At 41.4% G+C, this 21095-nt stretch overlaps 1 protein-coding gene across 4 annotated transcripts; it reads left to right on the top strand.

Moving 5' to 3' along the window:
- Positions 1-4755: 4755 nt before the first annotated feature.
- ZBTB14 (zinc finger and BTB domain containing 14) lies at positions 4756-20898 on the top strand. 4 transcript variants are annotated; one of them, XM_086740671.1, is made up of 9 exons: positions 4756-4875; positions 7023-7106; positions 7543-9235; positions 10087-10377; positions 17137-17546; positions 18501-18545; positions 19549-19746; positions 20219-20440; positions 20539-20898. In XM_086740671.1, exons 2-3 carry the CDS (start codon positions 7104-7106, stop codon positions 8884-8886), a joined length of 1347 nt encoding a protein of 448 aa, XP_086596797.1. In that variant the 5' UTR covers positions 4756-4875; positions 7023-7103; the 3' UTR covers positions 8887-9235; positions 10087-10377; positions 17137-17546; positions 18501-18545; positions 19549-19746; positions 20219-20440; positions 20539-20898. The 4 variants fall into 4 exon arrangements, with proteins under 4 accessions (XP_086596797.1, XP_086596795.1, XP_086596794.1 ...); XM_086740669.1 differs by having other exon boundaries at positions 17137-17574; positions 20219-20898; XM_086740668.1 differs by having other exon boundaries at positions 20219-20898.
- The last annotated feature ends 197 nt before the right edge of the window (positions 20899-21095 follow it).

Consider the following 21095-nt stretch of genomic DNA (forward strand, 5'->3'; position numbering starts at 1 on the left):
CGGCATACTGAAAGACTCTGCCTTCAATGTGAAACACGGCCTAAACTGAAATCACCATGCTAGTCTTATAGGACCAGATGGTATATCTGCTCTGTAAATCAAACATATACCTGGCTTGTCAATGAGAAAGCTGTTCTTTTTTGATAGATCAGGCATGAGGAAGCTGTTATACTCTTGTGGACCAGTTGTTTCTTAGGAGTGTGTTTATAACATTAGCAGGTCTGCAATACAAACAGGAATCGAGCACAGAAACAGCTCTTGCCTAGTGAATATTAACTAATTCACCAAAATCCTTCTATTCCAATTATATATTACACACTTAAAAGTCAAGAAATACCCAGGTTAAGATTTAACATGTAATTTTAGGCCTTTTTTTTTCATTTGATGCTGTCTTTACCTAGCATGAAGGATTCAAATGTATGTAGCACTCTTTCTTTCTCCCCTGGGACCTCTCACATCTGCTCAGTGTCCTTCTTCCGTTGGGTGCTGTGGGTGACAGCGCACATTGCAGCTCCCTAGAACTTCTTCCTGTAGCGCTTGCTACCTTCAGCATCAGGATCAGAACTGAACAAAGCAGGAAGATAACAACACAAGAGTAAGGAAACACGGAGAGACCACTGCAGGAGAGGAAAATAAAGTGAAGTTTTCATGGTATTCCTCTGGCACTTGATGTTGAAAAGTGGCATCCATCTTTCTTCACTCACTGTCCATACGGTTTGAATCAAACAGGGATGTCACGCAGACTCAGGAAATGGGCCTACAGTAAGGCAGTGAAAGAGAGGAAGGAAAAGGAAAGATGAGAGGGTGGTGGGGCTATAGGGAAGAGATGGAGAAAATTAGTAAAGAAATGGAGTGCAAACCCAGAAAAAAATCATCAGAGGCAGAGAGACAGCCCAACGGGGCCAGTAATAAGTAGTGTAAAATTGTGCAAGTTACAGCTAGACCTGACTGTATTCCTTAGAAACAAAAAGACTATGGAGTGCCTTGTGCACGCAGAGTGTGAACTGCTGTGCTCGCAGGACCACATGCCTGACCTACCACAACCTTTGACAAACGTGTATCATCATGTATTACCATACGTGACGGCAGATAAACACATCACAGGGTGTACTGGAATTAATTGGTAAGAAAAGTATGTAATCAAGATGCTCTTCTACTTAGAAAACAACACTATTAAATAAGATTTCAGAGATCAGGGGCTCTAGAGAGGACTTCTGGCACAGAGGGAAACTGAGCACCATTCAATCATTCGGGCGGTGAGGTGGCCTCTCGCCATCTCTTCCTGTTTGTACAGCTCAGCCAGGGGTTGTGCTGCCAACCTCCATCATCTATGCTCTGCTCCTCCTCGTTCGCCTCTACTATTCCCTCTTTTGTGGGGATACTTGAAAATACAGAAGTGAGTAAGTGATGCAAAAACATGACTAACTCGCACGCAAATTTCTGCTGGGAAATTTGCCAGGTTGCTACGGGAAACACTCACTCCAAGGAGCATCTGCTCCTTGATTGTCCTCCTCTATCCTAGCGCGTTCACTTACACTCTCTGGGGGCTTACACAGTCCGTCCTTGCTGACACGTGGGAACATGCTAACAGGCTCTGCGATTCCCTTTCACAAATACTGGACATTTTGTATCTTCACTTTTTTCCACCCACTCAGTCTGATGAGAAATCTGACCCATGAAAAGCGAACATGGAAAATCTATGCTCTTGTACGGCAATCGTTTCTGCAAGACCAAGATAGTGTGAATACACGAAAACTGGCCATAATATTGCAATGTTGGTATCACCGCTTGTAGCTCATACAGACTTTATAAACCAAATCATCACAAGCACACAAGAACCCACTGATGCTTAACATACATTTTAAAACCAGTCACCGCTTAAGAACACGCTAGATGCAAACCATCAGCCTTTCCTGCACGCCATCTCCCACGCCTCGCACACGGTTGCAGAAAGTGGCACTTGTCATTCTTCACTCTCGTTACACAATTTTCTAAACAAATGAGCGTATCGTACAAAGGGCTCTTTTTTTTTTTTTCCCTACGGATATCCCTGCAATCCAAACAGTCTGCAAAGAACGTGTTAGTTCAACAGTTCCACAGTATCTACGGTCTGGCTCATCAGACAGGAAAACAGCAAAACTACTTCAAAGCCCAAATGTTAATCTCTGTTAGCTGGGTAGAGGGTGATTTCACAGGAACAGTGCTTCAGTCATACACATGATCAGGACATTTTTTTTCCTCCTGGTTACACTTTTTCTGCAGAAGGGTATTTTCCAGTAGACTGAAAAAATACTTGCTTTTGCTAACTGACATGACTTCATGTTAGGCCACAGACATGCAAGTGGAGATGTGTTTTCTTATTCTTATGCTTCACCTTCAATGGTACCTATTTTCAAACTTGGGTCTTTTCATTAGAAATTTCTGTGACCTTCACCTTTTGTCTTTTAATTCCAAAACCTCGTGCGACGGGCCTAGATTCAGACCCGTTATCATGCTTCTGTTTTATACACGCAGCTATTCTACCTGTGCTTTCCACACACCAGCACTTGAGATGATGACCTGTAGGTTCCTCCGTCACTTTCCAGCACCGGGTGTTCACGAGGCGTATAGGGCATGTGTTCACAGCTGCACTTGAGACAAGCAGTTTTCACCAGAAACCTGGATCCTCATGCCACGCCGGTTTCTACTTCTTGCGCACTCCAATCACTCAGCCAGCGTAGTCACGGGGAAATGCGTTAATTGTCTCTGCTTGAACTGCACCTGCAATTTTATTATTATTACCTGGTACTACCAAATTTTAACACCCTTTACTCCTACTGCTCACTGTACATGCTTTAGAATATTATCTATAGCATTTACAATCCGGCAGTGTTCCAGCCCTTCCACACAGAAATCAGGAAGCCTTTCTTTCAGTTTGCAAGCTCACCAAACAGCATTGCTGACTTCAGACCGCACGGCGAATACCTGGGACGTCGTATGCAGCGAAAAACATGACCCAGTCAGGCAGTGGCAATGCTTTACTTTTTGTTCTCTAGAATTCACAGTTAACACGCCTGGAAATTGAACATACCCTTCCTTTACTTTAGTATCTTGATGAGAGCTACTAACGATATATTTGAGACATGCAGTACACATTCGGAAGTAGCCTGTGATACAGAGAAGCAGAGAGAAAAAACGGAGAGCCCCACTTTTCCTATGGTAGCATCCTTTTCTCCACCAGGAGTTTAATTCCAATTACCTGGCCCTAGACGTGAAGTGTATCCGTACCATGCCGGGCGCTGCACAGACAGAGCAGAAACAGAGAGCGCAACACAACGAAGCGGCGTCATTTGCTGGTCGGCGTGGTAAACTCAGCCGTTACGTGTTTCTCAAGAATAATAAGGGGAGTACAGGAGTATCCGAGACACTGTCGAAGGAAGAAGCAGCATGTCATGAAATTGCGAAAGGGAAGCTCCTTCCACACTGGAGGGAATTCTTGCACAGGATTCAGACATACTTAAAGATTCCAGTTCTGCCTTCTCAATCTGCAAATCAGCAATGTTACTATAAAAACAAGCCTGCTAGTTTTGACCACCCAGGCAGAACAGGGATTTAATTTCATTATATCTAAAAGTGGGTAGAAAAAAAAAATTTAAAAATGATGGAGTGATCCAGTTGGAGAGCAATTCACTACGGACATTAGCGCATCATACAAAACCACGACAGACGGCTCAGGAAGGGGCAGGAGTCACCAACCTGAAGAAAAGTCACTGAGCTGTTGTTCGCAGAGGAGGATTCCACTACTGCAGTAACGTTTATACTGCCGTAATTTTCAACACAAGTAGTTATTATATTGAAATGTTTTTTTTTTTCTAGCAGAACTGCTGCATTTGACACCGACAGCAACATTTAAAAGCTTTATTTATCTGCAAATTATTCCACTGAACGCCGTGCCATCAGGCTAGCATCTCCCACACTGGTTTTGGAAAGAAGAAACAGGGGATGGAAGACAAGCAGTGCAAAAAGAGCTTTTGCTTCTTCCTAGAGATCGGGGTATTCCTCTAAAGCTCAGACCTCAGGGTTTTTAAACCACGGAAAGGGATCGCCCACCGCGGATTTCGGCAGGCAGCCGCCTTTCCCTCTCTGCGAGGGGTTTTCCCTCTCTCCCCCGCCAGATAACCGCTTTTTAAAAATCCCGCCCAAATTAACCGCCCCGCGCGCAGCCCCCCGCCGCCGCCGCCTCACGCTCCCGCGCCGCCGCCGGGCGCGAGCACCACCCTCCCTCCCTCCCTCCCGTCCGCCGGGGCGTGCCCGGCGCGCGGCCCCGCCCTCGCGTGCCGCCGGGGGGGGGGGCTGGGAGAGATGACTCCGCCGGGCTCGCACACGTGGGCGCAGGCGCGGCAGGGCGGGTGCCCGCGGCGGGAGCGGCTCCCTGGTGCCCTTTAGGCCAAGGCCACCCTCGGGCGCGGCGGCGCGCACCGCCGCTCCCGCTCCCGCTCCCACTCCCTCTCCCTCTCCCCTCCCCTCCCCTGCCCAGCCCGGCACCCGCGCGGGCCCCCCGAAAAGGGTGATGGAGCCGGCGCGCTCCCTCCCCACTCCCCTCCCCACCTCCTCCGCCTCCTCCACGCTCCCCGGCCCAGGCGCGCCCTGCTCGCACCGCGCATGCACGTACCCCCCCGCCCCCGGCGCGCGCGCGCGCACTGAGTGCTCGTGCAGGAGGCGGCGGTGACGGCCGGAGAGACGCGCGCAGACCCCCCCCCAGCCCCCCTCCCCAAATTCCCCCCTCCTCCCTCCCTCCCTCTTTCCCTTACCCCCTTTCCCCGGCCCCCTCCCGCGCGCCGGCAGCGCCCCCCACCCTCCCCGGGAAGTGCGGTTCCGCGCGCGCGCGCGCGGCAGGTAAGCGCGAGCCCTCTCCCCGTTTCCCCTCCCCCCGACCCCGCGCGCCCAACGGCAGGGCCGCCGTTTGCGCTGCGCGCGCGCGCTCTCTCTCCCTCGCGCGCCCCGCTCCCTCCTCCCCCGCTCGCTGCCGCCGCCCCCAGCGGCCGCGGCCGTTGCAGCCCGGGCGGCTCGCGCTGGGTGAGATGGAGGGGCCGCGGGCGCGCCCGCCGCCGCCGTCAGCAGCTGGGAGCTGGCGCGCGCCTGCCTCCCGCGCGCGCGCGCGGCGGGCGGGAGGAGAAGAACGCGGACGCGTCCAGCGGCGGGTGCGCACATCGGAGCGCGCGGGCCCCACGTAGCGGCCGCAACAAAAGAGCGCGCGGCCGCGGCCTGGAGGCAGGAGCCTGGCCGCGCCGCCGCCGCCGGCGGGGCGGGCGCCGCGCGAGAGCCGTTGGGGCGAGGGGGAGGGGAGCGTCGTCCCCGCGCAGCCCCGTGAGGCGGGCGGAGGGGAAGCGCTGGGCTCGCTCCGGAGAGAGAGGCCGCCGGCTGCTCGTGGGCGCCCCCGACGACGGGCCGGGAGCGCGGACGGCGTCTCCCCGGCGCAGGGCCGCGCCGGCGGCCGCGGGTTCCCGTGGCGGCGGCCCGGCAGGGCCGGGCCCCGCCGGGAACCCGCCTGCGCCGCGTCCTCGCCGGCGGGTGCGTGGAGCAGGCGTGCGCCCGGCTGCCTGTGCGGTCGCGGGCACGGCCGTCGGAGCCGCGAGAGCGCCGAGCCTGTCTGGGCCGGCGGTAGCAGCAGGAGCTGCACCAGCAATTACAGCCCCAGACGCATTTCTCCCCCGCTCCCGTGGTGGTAACGGCAGCGTGAACAGTGCGTGTGTAGGAATAATTAGAATTCCCCCGCGGAGCAGGTCGTGGGAGTTTCCCCCTGCCGTTATTCAGTGCTGGAGGGTGCTCCAGGCCAGTGCCTGCCGGCCCAGCGGTAACTTTGTCTCTTTCACCAGTTACACACCCCTGCGTACGCAGCAGCCCTGTTCTCAGCCGATTACTTCTCCTATCATTGATTCTCGCTTGGTTATGTCTCAGCCTAATTGCCACAAGATTGCATGATTGTTTAACAAAACAGGGTGGGATCGCTGCTAGATTATTAGCAGTGATGCTTTGCTTAAAAAGCAAGCAGCATATTTCCCAGCTTGCAAAGAACTCTAAGTGGATCCTGTTGAAATAGTTGTTTGTCCTGCCCTCTTCGGTGCACAATTGATACATTTTCCTGGGAGGGTAGACCCAGGCAGCCCAGAAAAATACACACAGTGTTTCTTGGGTTTGTTTTCTTTTGTGTGTTTCAAATATTTATGCACTTCCTGTCTGGCTCTCTTAACATCTGATTATGTAGGACTAAGAAAAGAATTTTGGCTTTCCTCAGGTTTTTTTTTTTTTGTAGCCAGTGGTGCTATATGCTGAGATGCCAGACCTGCAAAGGTATTTTTAGGGAGACGAGTGTTTCCATACCACATTAAACACCCAGTGCCAAGAGTGGAAGCAGCTGACAGATATGCAACTTCGTATGTGGTCAAGGATAAATTAGAATTTAGGAAAGGAGTTCACAGTAGCTTCATGCCAGGTGATGGAGGATTTGTTCTAAACCGAATATTAAATTTCCCTCCTCTCTGCTGCATTTCCTGCTTCTGTCTCCTGTGGGAGACTGGGATTTAATAATTTAAATTACACATTTTGCATTATCCTTCTGCTGTTCAAGTATCTGTTGTTTGGAGATTTGGTATCCTTGGTGTCCCTTTCCCTGGTGCTGGATGTGCCTCCATCCACAGCCCTGTATGCTGTCCTTTGGGATGCTTGCTCTGCTTGCCAGACACACACACACTGCCCCCCCTCCCCCCCAGGTTTGCTCTGCTCACTAATTCGGTGGAAGACTGAACACCCTTTTGGATGGGTTGGTTACTGGGTTAATGTTGTTGATTCCTGTAGAGGTTTTTCAGACTTTTAGATCTAGTGCGAAGTAGATCTGTAGAATCAATCAAAATAACTGAGCATTTTAACAGTGCATTTTGAATCTTTAAAAATAATTTTAAATGCTGTGTTTTAACACAATTTAAACCAGTTTCTGGAATACCTTTTATAATATCTTAAAATGTTATTATCTTCCTGTTTTTCAGGCTGAAAGTGCTCCATTGTAAGGGTTAATCATCTGTCACATATTTAATAATAACTTGTTTAGAAAATTTCCTGCATTGTTCATGGTAAGGCTTATATTTGATATTTCACATTTAGTTTGCTGTGCTGACGCATTTAGTGTATTCCTTAAATATTTTTTTATTAACATTTCCTTAAGCTGTAAGAATGACTTTTACTGCAGTTGGATCATACACTTACTGGGAATTGCAGCTTCACAGAGAAAGTTGCCAGTTTTGGATAACTGAATCAGTAAATATTTGAATGACTTAATACCTTGATACAAAAATGTATCCTTTATAAATCACTGTGTGTCCTGTAATCTATATAACCTAGGGAAAAACCTTTATGTATCATTTTACAATCTGAAAGGCTTTTTCTGGTCATATTAAGGAAAAAAAATATTTGGCCATTGTTTTAGTGTGTAAATGACATCGGCTGTTGGCGTTTTATGACTTAGACTTTTTAATAAAAATGACAAAACTTTCCCTTGTTATTTTACAGGAGTTTTTCATCAGTATGTCTGAAACCATTAAATACAATGACGACGATCACAAAACTGTGTTCCTGAAAACATTAAATGAACAACGTTTGGAAGGAGAATTTTGTGACATAGCTATCGTGGTTGAAGATGTTAAATTCAGAGCACATCGGTGTGTGCTTGCTGCCTGCAGTACCTACTTCAAAAAGCTTTTCAAAAAACTGGAAGTTGATAGTTCATCAGTAATAGAAATAGATTTTCTTCGTTCTGATATTTTTGAGGAAGTTCTCAATTACATGTATACTGCAAAGATTTCTGTTAAGAAAGAGGATGTAAATTTGATGATGTCTTCAGGCCAGATTCTTGGCATTCGATTTTTGGATAAACTCTGCTCTCAAAAACGTGATGTATCTAGTCCTGAAGAAAACACGCAGTCCAAGAGCAAGTACTGTCTAAAAATAAACCGTCCTATGGGTGAACCTAATGATACCCAAGATGATGAGGTGGAGGAAATTGGAGATCACGATGACAGTCCATCAGATGTGACGGTGGAAGGCACTCCCCCAAGTCAGGAAGACGGAAAATCCCCTACCACTACCCTGAGAGTGCAAGAGGCGATTCTGAAAGAGCTGGGAAGCGAAGAGGTTCGAAAAGTAAACTGCTATGGCCAAGAAGTAGAGCCTATGGAAACAACTGAATCAAAAGACTTAGGATCTCAGACCCCTCAGGCTTTGACATTTAATGATGGCATAAGTGAAGTGAAGGATGAACAAACACCAGGCTGGACCACAGCAGCTGGGGATATGAAGTTTGAGTATTTGCTTTACGGTCACAGGGAACACATTGTATGTCAGGCTTGTGGTAAGACCTTTTCTGATGAAGCGCGATTGAGAAAACATGAAAAGCTACACACTGCAGATAGACCATTTGTTTGTGAAATGTGTACAAAGGGCTTTACCACGCAAGCTCATTTGAAAGAGCACCTGAAAATACACACAGGTTACAAGCCTTACAGTTGTGAGGTATGTGGCAAGTCTTTTATTCGTGCGCCAGATCTAAAAAAGCATGAAAGAGTTCACAGTAATGAGAGGCCATTTGCATGCCACATGTGTGATAAAGCTTTCAAGCACAAGTCCCACCTCAAAGACCATGAAAGGAGACACCGAGGAGAGAAACCTTTTGTCTGCAGTTCCTGCACTAAAGCATTTGCTAAAGCATCTGATCTAAAAAGGCACGAGAACAATATGCACAGTGAAAGAAAGCAAGTTACTGCAGCCAATTCCATCCAGAGTGAAACAGAACAGTTACAGGCAGCAGCCATGGCTGCTGAAGCAGAGCAGCAGTTAGAAACTATAGCTTGTAGTTAAAAACTAAAGCAGAAACTTTATCAGAAGTAATATAAAAAATTAAATTGAACAAAATCTATTGTTGGTATACATTTAGACTGAGAATTATCTTTTCAAGAAAACATATTTTTAGAGGATTTAAGTGCTACATAGGAACACATTGCATTGCTTGGTTAGGTACTTTAAAATGTTTCGGAGATGGATATTCTTAGAATATGAAATAGTTTTGTTGTCATTAGCAGTACAATGCACTACTACCTGATTTAATTTGAGAATATGATCAAGTTCTCCATAAAACAGGGATCATCACCGGCTGATGTTTTGTTTCATCCAGTATGGAATACTGCGTACGATGTAGACATTGAAATCAGTGAGTTACATTTTAAAATGCTGAGATCTCATAAAATAACAACCATGGAAAGGAAATACTTGTTTTTCATAATTTTGAAAGTGTTATGCCTACAATTTTTGAGAAACAGACGTTGATTCCCTGAGCTTTTTAATTCCTCCTTTTTTCACCTGATGTAGGTGCTAGAGATTGATACACCAGATGTAAGAGGGGGACGGTGATTGAAATGAAATTGCTTTTTATTCCATTCTCTCAGATATCCTTTTATTTTAATCAAGGTGGCAAGTTTAATGAAATACTTGCTTTCCTGTAAACACTGTATTATTCTCAGTGGTCCTGGCTGGCAAAGCAGAAAGGTTGTGGTGTTCACCAGTCCCTTCTGTGGCGAAAAAAGTCAGCCTCTTTTGTTTCTGTGTTCACTCTTATGCAGGCCCCTGGAGATGGGACAGAGCTAAAAAGGAGGAAGGGTGGAGCATGGAGAAGGAGACATGTTCCTTACTTGAAACCTGTAGAAACCAGTTAAAACTAACACAGCCTGAGGCTGTAGTTTTTATTATGCATCTTCCACTTTACCTAACCTAGCATGGTTAAGGCAAAGGAGTGTTTCTGGCAGCACAGGAGGATTAGCTGCTCTGGTGAGTGACCAGAGCAGCACAGGCTATCGCGTACCTGCCCGCAGTGCTCAGGCTGGGGTTTGTGTCATGTCTGGTCATACCAGCTAAGAGGTCCTGTTCAAGTTTAAAAACTTGCGCCTTCTGGCACACCACCTCTCAACAAGAAGGAGACTTCAGTGAGTGATTTCAGTCATAATTGATCCAGAATCAGTGTTCGCTATCAGTCTGTTACTTAGAGTTGCCTATTTTTTTTTTCAGACAAGCTGGGGTAGATGCTGCTAATTTTACTGTTAACTCAGAGTCAACAAAATACGTGGTCTTTGGATTGCAGTCTGCTGCGTGTAGTCAACAAGAGAAGACACAGTAACAGTGGTAATGTAATCCAAAGGGATGTCCAGCCTTTATTTTAGATTTGTAAATACTGCAACTGTTGTCAAAACTTCATTTGAAGTTGGAATGGGAAAAAAAAATGCACTCTTTGGCACTTGGTTGGAAAACATTCGTCAGTTGCGATACCTGTAGCGTATGAAAGTGTTAGACCAGTTTTTGGTAAGTTACTGTGTGGTAGATCACATCTTGCTTTTCTAAATAGAAGCTGAGAATGTTTTTGGAACTACTATATGGAACTTTGATTTTTTTTTTTGTTTGTTTGTTTGTTTGGGTTATTTTTTACGGCTTCATTTTATTCATGTACTCATGAGGTTAAGCAGTTATCTTAAAATGCCAATAATTGTTTGAAAGCTGGTCTGTAAATAAAACATGAACTTAATATTTTAGAAAATGTAAACTTTGGACCTTTACCAATATATTTTTTTAAAATGTTGCTTCATTTTTACATTCAGCCATATTAGTTTGTAAACAAACTATACATTTTGTATCTGTGCAACATCAGAGGATGTGTATTCATTGCATTTTATTGGTTCTCTTGAGGAACATGATGAATGACCATTGTTAAAATGTTTTACTGTGTATGATCATAAATATAAAGCTGGTAGGTCCAAAATGGGATCTACTTTTTTTTTTCTAAATATATTAGTCTTACTATGTTTTCTTATCTAAAATTGTGTTCATGTTTTCTTAAATGATAAAATCAGGGTTGATAAGTCTGTACAAACCAGATCTGTTGTATTAAGAGTTCAAAAGAGTAATGGATGAAGAAGGTAAATTTTCTCTAGGTCTCCTATAAAGAGTGCAAGAAGTAATGAGCTTAAATTACAGCAGTGATCATTTACATCAGACATTAGGAAAAAGTTTAAGGGTTTGAATAATGAATTATTGGAACAGATGCCTGGGGAGGTACTGCAATCTTCACTAGTGGTGATATTCAAGAACGGGTTAGACAAACATCTTTAGGAATGGTTTAAATATAGTTAATTCTGCCTTGAAGCTGAGGGATAAGCTAAATGACCTCTCGGGAGCCTCTTTTAACTTTGGGGGTTTTGTTGACTGCTAGGAAGGTATAAATGAACGTGGAGCTCACTGGGACAGCAGACGCTTGAATGGAAAGACAGACCTCAAGGCTTACAGTTGAAGAAAATTGCCCTCTGATGTTTGAGCACAAGCAGTCAGGCTGTGAATTTGAAATTGTTTTAGAAAAGCAGGCTTGCTGAAAGTGTGGTAACATTGTGTTTTACCTCAGAGTAAATTTTGCTATTGTTAAAGCTTACAGCTGCAGGAGTTACACAAGGTTACAGCTGTGCGGGTTGTATGATGTTTGTAGCTTTCTAAAACTGGGACAGATCGGTATTATACATACTCTGATACAAAAGTGAGCAGAGGCAGGGACAAATGTTATTGTTTCATGTTCCTTGGACACGGCATATACTCCTTACATGAGACTTGGCCTTAACAGTCTGTCATAGGAACAAATTTAGTGAAACCAATGGAATTGCTCCTATGTCATAGATTTTGAAAGGGGCCTCGACCTCTTACTAGTTTTTAGCTGCCTAGGAATCAGAAAACTGCTGTGTGCTCCTGAGACTAACAATGGCAATATTGATCAACAAGGCAAATGCTCCGTTATTTTTGTGAAGCTGAGAATTTTATTGGCAATTCCTACTACCACTATCTATTTTAAGGATGTGAACTTAACTTTTTTTTTTTTTTTTGAAAACAAATTGATATTTCTTTTCTTCTCTTCCTAATTGTTTTTGTCAAGACAGGGAGAAGGCCTAGAATACTTTAAGCTTAAAGTTTTGGAAAAGGTTTCAGAAAGGAAGTGTGGAGGTAACCTTAGCTGTACATTATTATTAATGTGTTCTAAATTAATCCTGTTGATTGTGTATATTCTGAAGAGACATTAGCTTATATATTACGCGGCCTGTCTGTGAAGTTCAGGTAAATCTGTGTGCATCTTAAGACACTACTGCTCCCAGCTCTCTCCTGTCTGTGCCAGAAGATGCCATGTACAGAAGCAGATGTATGTCAGCTCCAAGCCACAGAGGTTTTCCAGTGTGATAAAGCCTAAGCTATGAGCTGCGTTAATGGTGGAATGGGCAATTTTTTTTTTTTTTTTCTTTTACAAGGATGGCAACTTCCTTCAGAGTTTGTGAGACAGTGGATGAGATTCTGCCCCGTTAATGGGAATTTTGCTGTTACTTTATTGGGGCCAGACTAGCCTGATACTCCTTACAAGGCTTCCAACAGTGGGCAAACTAGCTAATTAGTGTGCGTGCAGGAATGACAGAATGCTATAGAAACATAGATGGCTGAAACAATGTCAGATAGGAGTTAGTTGTTTTTCTCAAAATTAAGTAGCAAAAATATAATGTATGGAATTAGTCCTAAACATACATTTCTCTATGATTTGTGAAATCGGAGTCAGTTATGTCTTTAATATCCATAGGATAGCAAAAACTTTGTAACTTTTTCTGGCTTATACTGAATGTCTGTCCGTGTTATGACACGGGGTCACCAAATGTCTTCCACGGAACTCTTCATGTTTTGGAATTAAGTATATGAATAGGTGTTTATTTGACCAGGGCTTACATGTATATAGCGCTGCAACATGTGAGCTCATGTGAAATGAGATTCTTCAGGTGACCCAAATGGATCTAATAAGGTCAACATCAGTTGAGATGCTAAACCAAAGTCTTCTCAGTTGCAAGAAGATCTAAATATTAAGGAAGTATAACCATTTACTTAAAAGGCTTTGTATTTTAAAAGACTAAATAACTTAGAGTGAAAAGAAATATTTGAAATAAGAACTTTGCTATTCTGTGATCATAACTATGTGTTCTTATGAATAGAGTGATTTTTTTTTGGTAAAGAGAAAAAGGAACAAAGAGAACACGTTTTGAACTGTAGTATCTGATTAATTTCTCATCCAAATTGTGTTAGCCACAGGTATGCTGCTGGTTATTAGGCACAACTCAGTTTGGAAACTGCAAAAGTTCTGGAAAGAATACCTTCTAGGCCTTTGCCACTCCCTACCCCCTGTTCTACAGACCCTTATCAATATTTAAACAGACATTAGAAGATGAAGTTAATTCCCAGTTAAGTACTTGTGTTTTGATTTTCTTCCTTTAATTTTTGAAAAAGGTTTAAACCTGGAGATCAGAGTGTTAAAGGCTGTTGTGTGAAAGAAAATGCTGACTTAAGTAGCAAGATTTTGAGGAGTTCAGCTTCTGTTTCGTGTAAATTGCAGAATACTAAATAATCCTGAAGATCTTGCCATTTAGGTACGCAGACTGGAGTTCTTTTGAAGATCAGACCCTAATTTTCTGATCTAGAGATTGTGTTCATGATTCCAGTGAGTAAGGATATTTAAATTAATAGTTGGGTGAGACACAGAATAAAATATGAGATGATATCAGAAAGTCTGCCCTAAGCTTAGAATATGTTTTTAGGGACAGATTGCTATTAAGTCTTTTATCAATTTAGACACTTCTCTGTCTTTTAGAAGAGATGAAGCATTTCTGAAACAAAGTACATCTGCTGCTGACAACATACGACTCCTGAATGTAAACATTTACACATCAGTACAGAGTAGGATAATTCTACATTGAAGGTAAAGACAGGCCTAAGGAATTTTAATTTATTTCAAACAGCTAATCCATAGATCACACTAGTATGCCCAATCACCCAGAAACGTGCATGTTTCATTTAAAATTCCATTACAGCACTTGGTCTATCATTTGTCTCCATATAGATCTAAAACAATTATAATAACATTCTTACTCATTTCAGAACAGATGGAGGATTTCCATTAATAGATTTTGTTAAATATGTGTCATAAGCGTTGAGACATCTCTTCTTAGGAATGATTTTTAGATGTAATATAAAAAATCTGAAATAATAGGATCGCTAAAATAGTGATTTATACAATATTGATATGTTTTGCAATGCATTTATCTCCACTGTCCCTTTATATATATTTTTTTTTTAATTTGGAAGCCCTGCTCCTTTAGATATTTATAGAACTCTGAAACTTTATGAATTTCAGCAGTTCCAATATGAACAGAACTAGAGCGATCATGTTGAGAGCTCTTTTAAAATAGAAATAGACTTTTGAAGTCTTACTGTTTTTTTAATAATCTGTGGCTAAGCATCTAGTTCTTTATAGATAAACTTGGAAAACACGTAGACCGTATGAATAAAGTTATTTCACATCTGACCTGTTTGGCACATGGATATCAAAAACCACGACCAAAGCAGAACTTCTGGATACCTATATCCCATGTACCTTCCTGTATATATATATATTTTGTTAAGGTCTGTAGTTCTTGAAAAAAACCAACACAAATGTATAGAAGAAGTGGTACTAACAAGAAACTGAAGTTCTTACTGAATGGGAACTCCAAATATATTTTCTTTTTAATAATACCAAGACATTTTGAATCAGTATGTAAGACAATAACAATATATTATGTATTAGGCACATAAATAGATTTAAAGCTCCATTTTAATGCAGAAGTTAAAGAATTTAATGGAAATAATGCATTGAATATAGATTGACTTTATGGAATCGTAAAGTCATGAGAGTTAGAAAACTTGATCACTTCAACTTTTTTCCACCAATACATCAAAGCACTCTTCTATTTTAGAAAAATGTATTTTCTAATGCAAAACCATTCTTTTAAACACAATTACACCACTAACAACAACAAAAATTATCCCACAGTGCTTGCACTTGTAGTTTTCTAACCTCCCAATGGCCTATTTATACTTTTAATATGAGTAATCTGCATCTCATCAATTTAGCTGCAGGGAAGCTCAATCTTTAGAATATTTTTAAAGACAAAAATATTCTAGGTTTTCATTCTTCACTAATAAAGATCTATTCTTTTCAGGGTCAAGGGTACCACAAGTAGTGCTTACAGGAACAAATCACTGTAGTGGCATTGCAGATTGCTCAGACAAGAGGATGTAGAATGGTAGAACTCCACTCTGAGATCAAAACCTCGTTTCTTTCAACTCTAAAAATTGGAAATGGTACTGGCACAAGATCCTGTGGAACTTCAGGCAGGAGTTCCTCTTCAAGGGAAGTGAACAGTTACCTGAAGATTGTTTATGGCTGTTTTTTACTTGTCATCAGCATAAGTGGGATTTGCAGAGGAGAGTTTTCAGGACTATGTCTTTAAAGATATTTGTTGGTTCAATTTTGCATACTGTCAAAGCTTGTTTACATGTTTCTGTTGTGATTAAGGTTGCATGGGCAAAGTTAGGGAGAAGAGCTGGAGCAAAAGCAAGACTACGCTGTGAAAAATGTTCTAAACATTCTATTTATTAAACTCTAATATAAATTCCTAATATAAATTTTTATTTAATGTATTTGGAGTACATTATATTTAAGAACATGTTTTCACTTGCTGAAGGAGTCAGTAGCCTCAGATGATAATTTGTTAATTTGTTTTCATTACCTTAACCTCTAACATTTAGAATCAGTCTGTGGATTTATTTTTCCTGGGTATGAAAGCCATGAACATCTGTTCATACAGTTCTATTACACTAGAAATATCTAGTTATGCTGATTGTCTATATCTGGAGCGAGTCCAGAGGAGGCCACGAAGATGACCAGAGGGCTGGAGCACCTCTCCTATGAGCACAGGCTGAGAGAGTTGAGGCTGTTCAGCCTGGAGAAGAGAAGGCTCCTCAGAGACCTTACAGCAGCCTTCCAGTACCAAAAGGGGGCTGATAAGAAAGATGGGGAGAAACTCTTTAGCAGGATAGGTTGTGATGGGACAAGGGGTAATGGTTTTAAAATAGAAGGAGGCAGACTCAGACTTGATATAAGGAAAAGTGTTTTTACTGTGAGGGTGGTGGAACACTGGCACAGGTTCCCCAGAGAGGTTGTAGATGCCTCATCCCTGGAAATATTTAAAGCTGCATGGGGCTCTGAGCAACCTGATCTGGTTGGAGATGTCCCTGCTTCTTGCAGGGGGGTTGCACTAGATTCTATGATTCTATCTAAGCAGCATTTAACCCTTTTTTCTTTACACTAGGGGATCCATCTTCTTTGTATCCCGAATAAGCCCATTATCATCCCCCCATTTGCTGTTACAAAATGACTGAAGTTTTCATGAGATGTGTTTAGGATATCAAGGAATGTTTTCTCAGATGGCAATAGGATTTGATCCGATTACTTTGCAAAGATGTAAAGTGAGTAGGAAGTGGCTTCTTCTGTATGGAAAGATAGTTTACAATGGAATGTTTATATTTATTTCAAAACTTAAGTGTTGCTTTTTATTTGTTTCTGTTCTGTAAATTTCTTGAGAATACAGTATTCTAAAGGCATACCAAAGTAGACTTTGTATGGTAAAGCTGAATTCACTGAAAGGGTGAGTCTTGTTCCTTCTTCTCTCCTTTCCTGCTCACAAAGGTGTCTGCTGAACTTCTGTGTCGATGCAAGGTAAGTGATGAAGGTATTCAGCCAGGAGTCGGAATGAGGGTAAGGAGCGAAGAGCCGGACCTTCCCATTTCAACTGTAGCGAAATTAGTGACAGCCAACTTTGTCTTATATAGTCACCCCTTTATAGTTTGTTTTATCTGGACAAATCTAATTCTTCAGTTATGTTCTTTTATTGTTAAATTATTTATTTTTGAAGACTTTTAAGAGTGGGGAGGTTCAAGTGAAGCTGAAAAGAGTTTCACCTATTTATCTGTGTAGAATTTACTGTGCATAGAACTATGGTAGAGCTAATATTCATATTAATTAATTACTAGTTAATATGCTAGATAGTATGTGCTATTTTTTTAACAAACTAATGACTGTCAGTTTTGATTGAAAGATTATCTATTGTCAGTGTCCTTTGAACACAGAAGCAGGCTTAGCACTCCTTTTAACTCAAACCTATTTGTCTATCCTAGGTGACAGCAAAAAGAGAGAAGTGGTGCACCAAGGCAGTAGACTTCATGTCCAAAGCATAGCTGAACCATGAGATGTTTCCCTGTTTGCAAGTTAAGGGAAAAAGATAAACAAAGTTCAAGGCATCAGGTCCATGGTGATCTAAGACAGCCAAAGTTGTGCTTGCTGCAGTTTGTTGCCATTCTTTTGGCTGCGGTAGCACTCGTGCAATGTCTCCACAAACTACTTAATGGAGAGCTGAAGCACCTGAAAGCTAGTAACCATTTTGAAGCATTTTTTTCTTAATTTTCTTAGCAGCCCTGCATGATTGCCTTAGTGCTAGGGTCAGTGGAAGAGCATCCCCAATTTAGATCGACTTTGACTATTCTGGAATTGCCTCCTAAGACAGCAGCTTTCTGTTTCGTCTGTCATGGTAAAACTGCAAATTGGTACTAAAAGGTGTAATCTCATTCTCTCCTTTCCTCTCTTGCTGTTACCTTTTGCACCTGTTTCCTCCATCTTGTTTGCGTCAGATTTAATGGCTTTTGTAGGTTTAGGATAAACCACTCAAGTGAGTTTCTATAACAAAGCAATTCTGTGCTTTGGTGAGTTGTTTTAGGTTGACCTACATTGTCAAACCAATTCATTAGATTTGATCCAAGGTAAGTGGCAGGAGCACATAGCTGGAGATGGGAGAAGAAATGGAGCGAGACTTGCCCAACTTTGGCATGACATTAAATACAAGGTGATGCAACACAATACTTGTTGCAAAGTGTTTGTGAGAAGCAGCCAGGCAACAGAAAGGACCAGATATAACTCCTTTGCAACCACCACTGGTGGTAAACTTGCAAGATTTTGAAGAGGGAGATGTGGGTGCTTCTTTTCTGCTTTTTCAGGAAAACAGAATTTGGGGGTTGAAGTTGCGGCGGGAGAATGTTTTCTTTTTTATTACTTAAATTAATCTGACCCTGTTTGCCTCTCATCCAATTATCCTACAAAGCCTTGAATTGTGACAAATTGCTCAGGTTAAGGAGAAAAGAATAGTTATAAAAGACAATAGGTATTTAATTCACTGAAGGACAAAACTGTAACACCAAAAGGATGAAAAATTGTATTTTTGCATCATGGGTTACTGTTTACAAGTGTTAAACAATATTCACTTAATACTTATTTAGGTCTATTTTAGATCACTTACTGTGTAAAAAATCATCAAACAATCTTTTTAGTTATTGCAAATAGTATAAATCCCAAGTATAGGGATGGGTTCTGTATTTCACCAGGTTATATCAGCTAGACTGGTTTAATGTTAAGATTTTTTTTCTTTCTAGTTTAGGCTTCTGTGGTAAACTTGAAGTTTTTAGAATGATTGATTTTGATTTCTTTCCAGGGATAAATATGAATTCATTTGAAGGCCTGAATGTAAAAATCATAGGTATTTTTACATTTACATTTGGTACTTGACATTAAGGAGTTTTAAATGTAGTTTGTCAGTTGTGTAGCTGAGGCTGCAGAAGGCATTCTTTGTCGATAGTTGCCTTCTTTCAGTGAAAAATTCTTCCCTGGAAATAAGTTCTGTTCTCTGATATTTCTCATAGTTTTCTGTGGTTTTTTTTTGAAAAAAAAGATTTATTTTCCCCATCTGAGGTAACAACATTTGAATATTTTCTTTTTACAAGATGCCTTACTTTATATTACAGCTATAGTTGATTTTATTATTTTACCCAGTAATATTTTACTAATTCATCCAGATTTTCCAGTAAGATTTATAACAATCATGGACACACTATATTCTTGCTCTTAAAGTATAAAATAGAGCTTAAACCAGGATTTTGAGACATAAACTTTGTAATGCTGTTGCAAGTTTTCAATCTTTAACTTTTTAGCACTGTATGTGAAACCTTATACCCCTGAAAAGCCGTAAAATCTCATTGGATGCTTCTGTTATATAGAGTTGACTTTTTAAAAACATAAATATATTCTAATGTTGTTTCTGGAATTCTTGATCTTAAAACAAATAAGGGAAAAGAGTTCAACTCTCTGCTTGGCCAGTAGAAAGGAGCAGCTATACCCTTTCATATTTCAGATGAGTTAGAGGTTTGAAGGTAACTGGGCTTTTTTACTGGACTAAGTTATGTACAGCTATACGGAAAGTAACAGTAAAAACCTACAGTTTTTAAAGTGCATGGCAGATAAGTTGGATTATGCTAGAGTTTTGCTGTTCAGTCTGCATTAAAACTGAAATATATCAGAAATTCTTACTTGAAAATGTCATGACTGCTATCCTAAATAGATATGTTAGACAGAAATGTTTTGATTAAAGTTAACAATTACCCATTTTAAGAGCATTAGTAAATATTTTCAATATAAAACACAGGTTTAATTTTCCACTCCAGTAATTAACTTTTCTTTTATCCCATTGTATGACTCTTTTGTAGATCTCCCATTGTTCCGAGGATGGATTAAATGCAGTCAGAGGGCAGCCCTGATTTGATGGATGTGGTAAATTCTGCTGCAGTAGGGATGTCCTATTATAGATACTTTTCAGTTTGACATGGATTATGCTCTGTGAAGCTTGTTAACCTAATTTGAAGTTTTGATACTCTACTGTTTAAAATCCTTTCTTTTGTAACAAGGTTAGTGTTTTCAAACATAATTTAAAATTCGTATATTTATTTTATTTGGTCAAATTGTTTATTTTTTAGCCATGCACGGTAAAATCTCCATCCTTTTGATTCTGTAGGGCAAGTTAGGAAACCACACTGTGTATTTACTGTTTGTAGTTTATATTGGTGTAATTCAGTTTAGTTTCTCATTCCCAATTCTTTAACAATCTAAGCTGTTTAGTAGCATGTTGAAATTATTATTTTGATATTTACATTTTACATAGCTTTGTTTTCTTCTTTGACCATTAAGCATGTGGTTTAGTATTTAGTTTGTTTACATTTATCAAAATGTTATGAATTTATTGAGGACTTTAATGAAATGGTATTTTTTTGCAAGTTTGGAAATATCTTAATTTATTTTAAAGCTGACTTTTCTTCTTAGCTCACTGGCTATCAGTTTTGTCATGAGTCATAAATGCTTTTTTGCTTCTCTCCCTTTCAGTTCTTTGAAGACTGGAGCATGTACCTGATTTGATGACTGGTGTCAGGTTGCACGCGCCAATAAGCTACAGAATTATCAGAATCTTAAACCTCTTTTTTATAAAAAGAGGAAGACACATGCAAAAATGTTCATTTTTAGTCTAACAAATGTGGTGGTGTGCTGGTAGAACCGAAAAGGTTTGAAGATGAGAATTTTACTTGTGGCAGACTCCCAACTAATCCTGTGAGTCTTTAGAATGGTGCAGAATGCCATGGCCTTGTCCATGTCATGAGACACTGGTTGTATGTGAGGTCCTTTAAAGTCTCTTCCTGTGTTTACAGTGTCTCTGCTAGATCCGGAGTCATTAGCCAAGGACTTGACTGGACTGAATTCCTTGCTGTATAAAAGAATTCCTGTGTGATCTAAAGGCTCTGAATTTCGGACTGTGACTCATTCATCTGTCTCAGTGAAGGGACTGGCTGTTGACAGAGGTGTGTCAGGTGGAAGCAGCAATTACTTCAGCTCCACTGATTTCTGCACAGTTGTATATGTAGTAATGTTATAGATGAATCATTCAGTCTTGTACTTAGACCTAAATTTATCTAGGTCTTTGTTTCTTATTGATTGGTTTTTGCTTTGGGTTCAGCTTCTCTGTAATTTTGACTCCCATGTATAACATAAAGATACCAGTTTATTTCTTATGAGACTGTTGGAAGATGATCATTAACGGGTGCGAGGTATTCCGATGTTGTGAGGATGGCAATGTAATCCGCTAGAGGGATTCCCTGGATGGAAGCGGGGCGTTTGGGATCTCTTTACATACTGTGAGAATTCCTGGAGTGAACTCATCTTTGTGATACTTAAAAAACAAAACAAAACCCCCCAAAGTGTACAGCTG

Source organism: Chlamydotis macqueenii, chromosome 2 (genome assembly GCF_036417535.1).
Source record: "Chlamydotis macqueenii isolate bChlMac1 chromosome 2, bChlMac1.mat, whole genome shotgun sequence".
Taxonomy (NCBI): Eukaryota; Metazoa; Chordata; class Aves; order Otidiformes; family Otididae; genus Chlamydotis; species Chlamydotis macqueenii.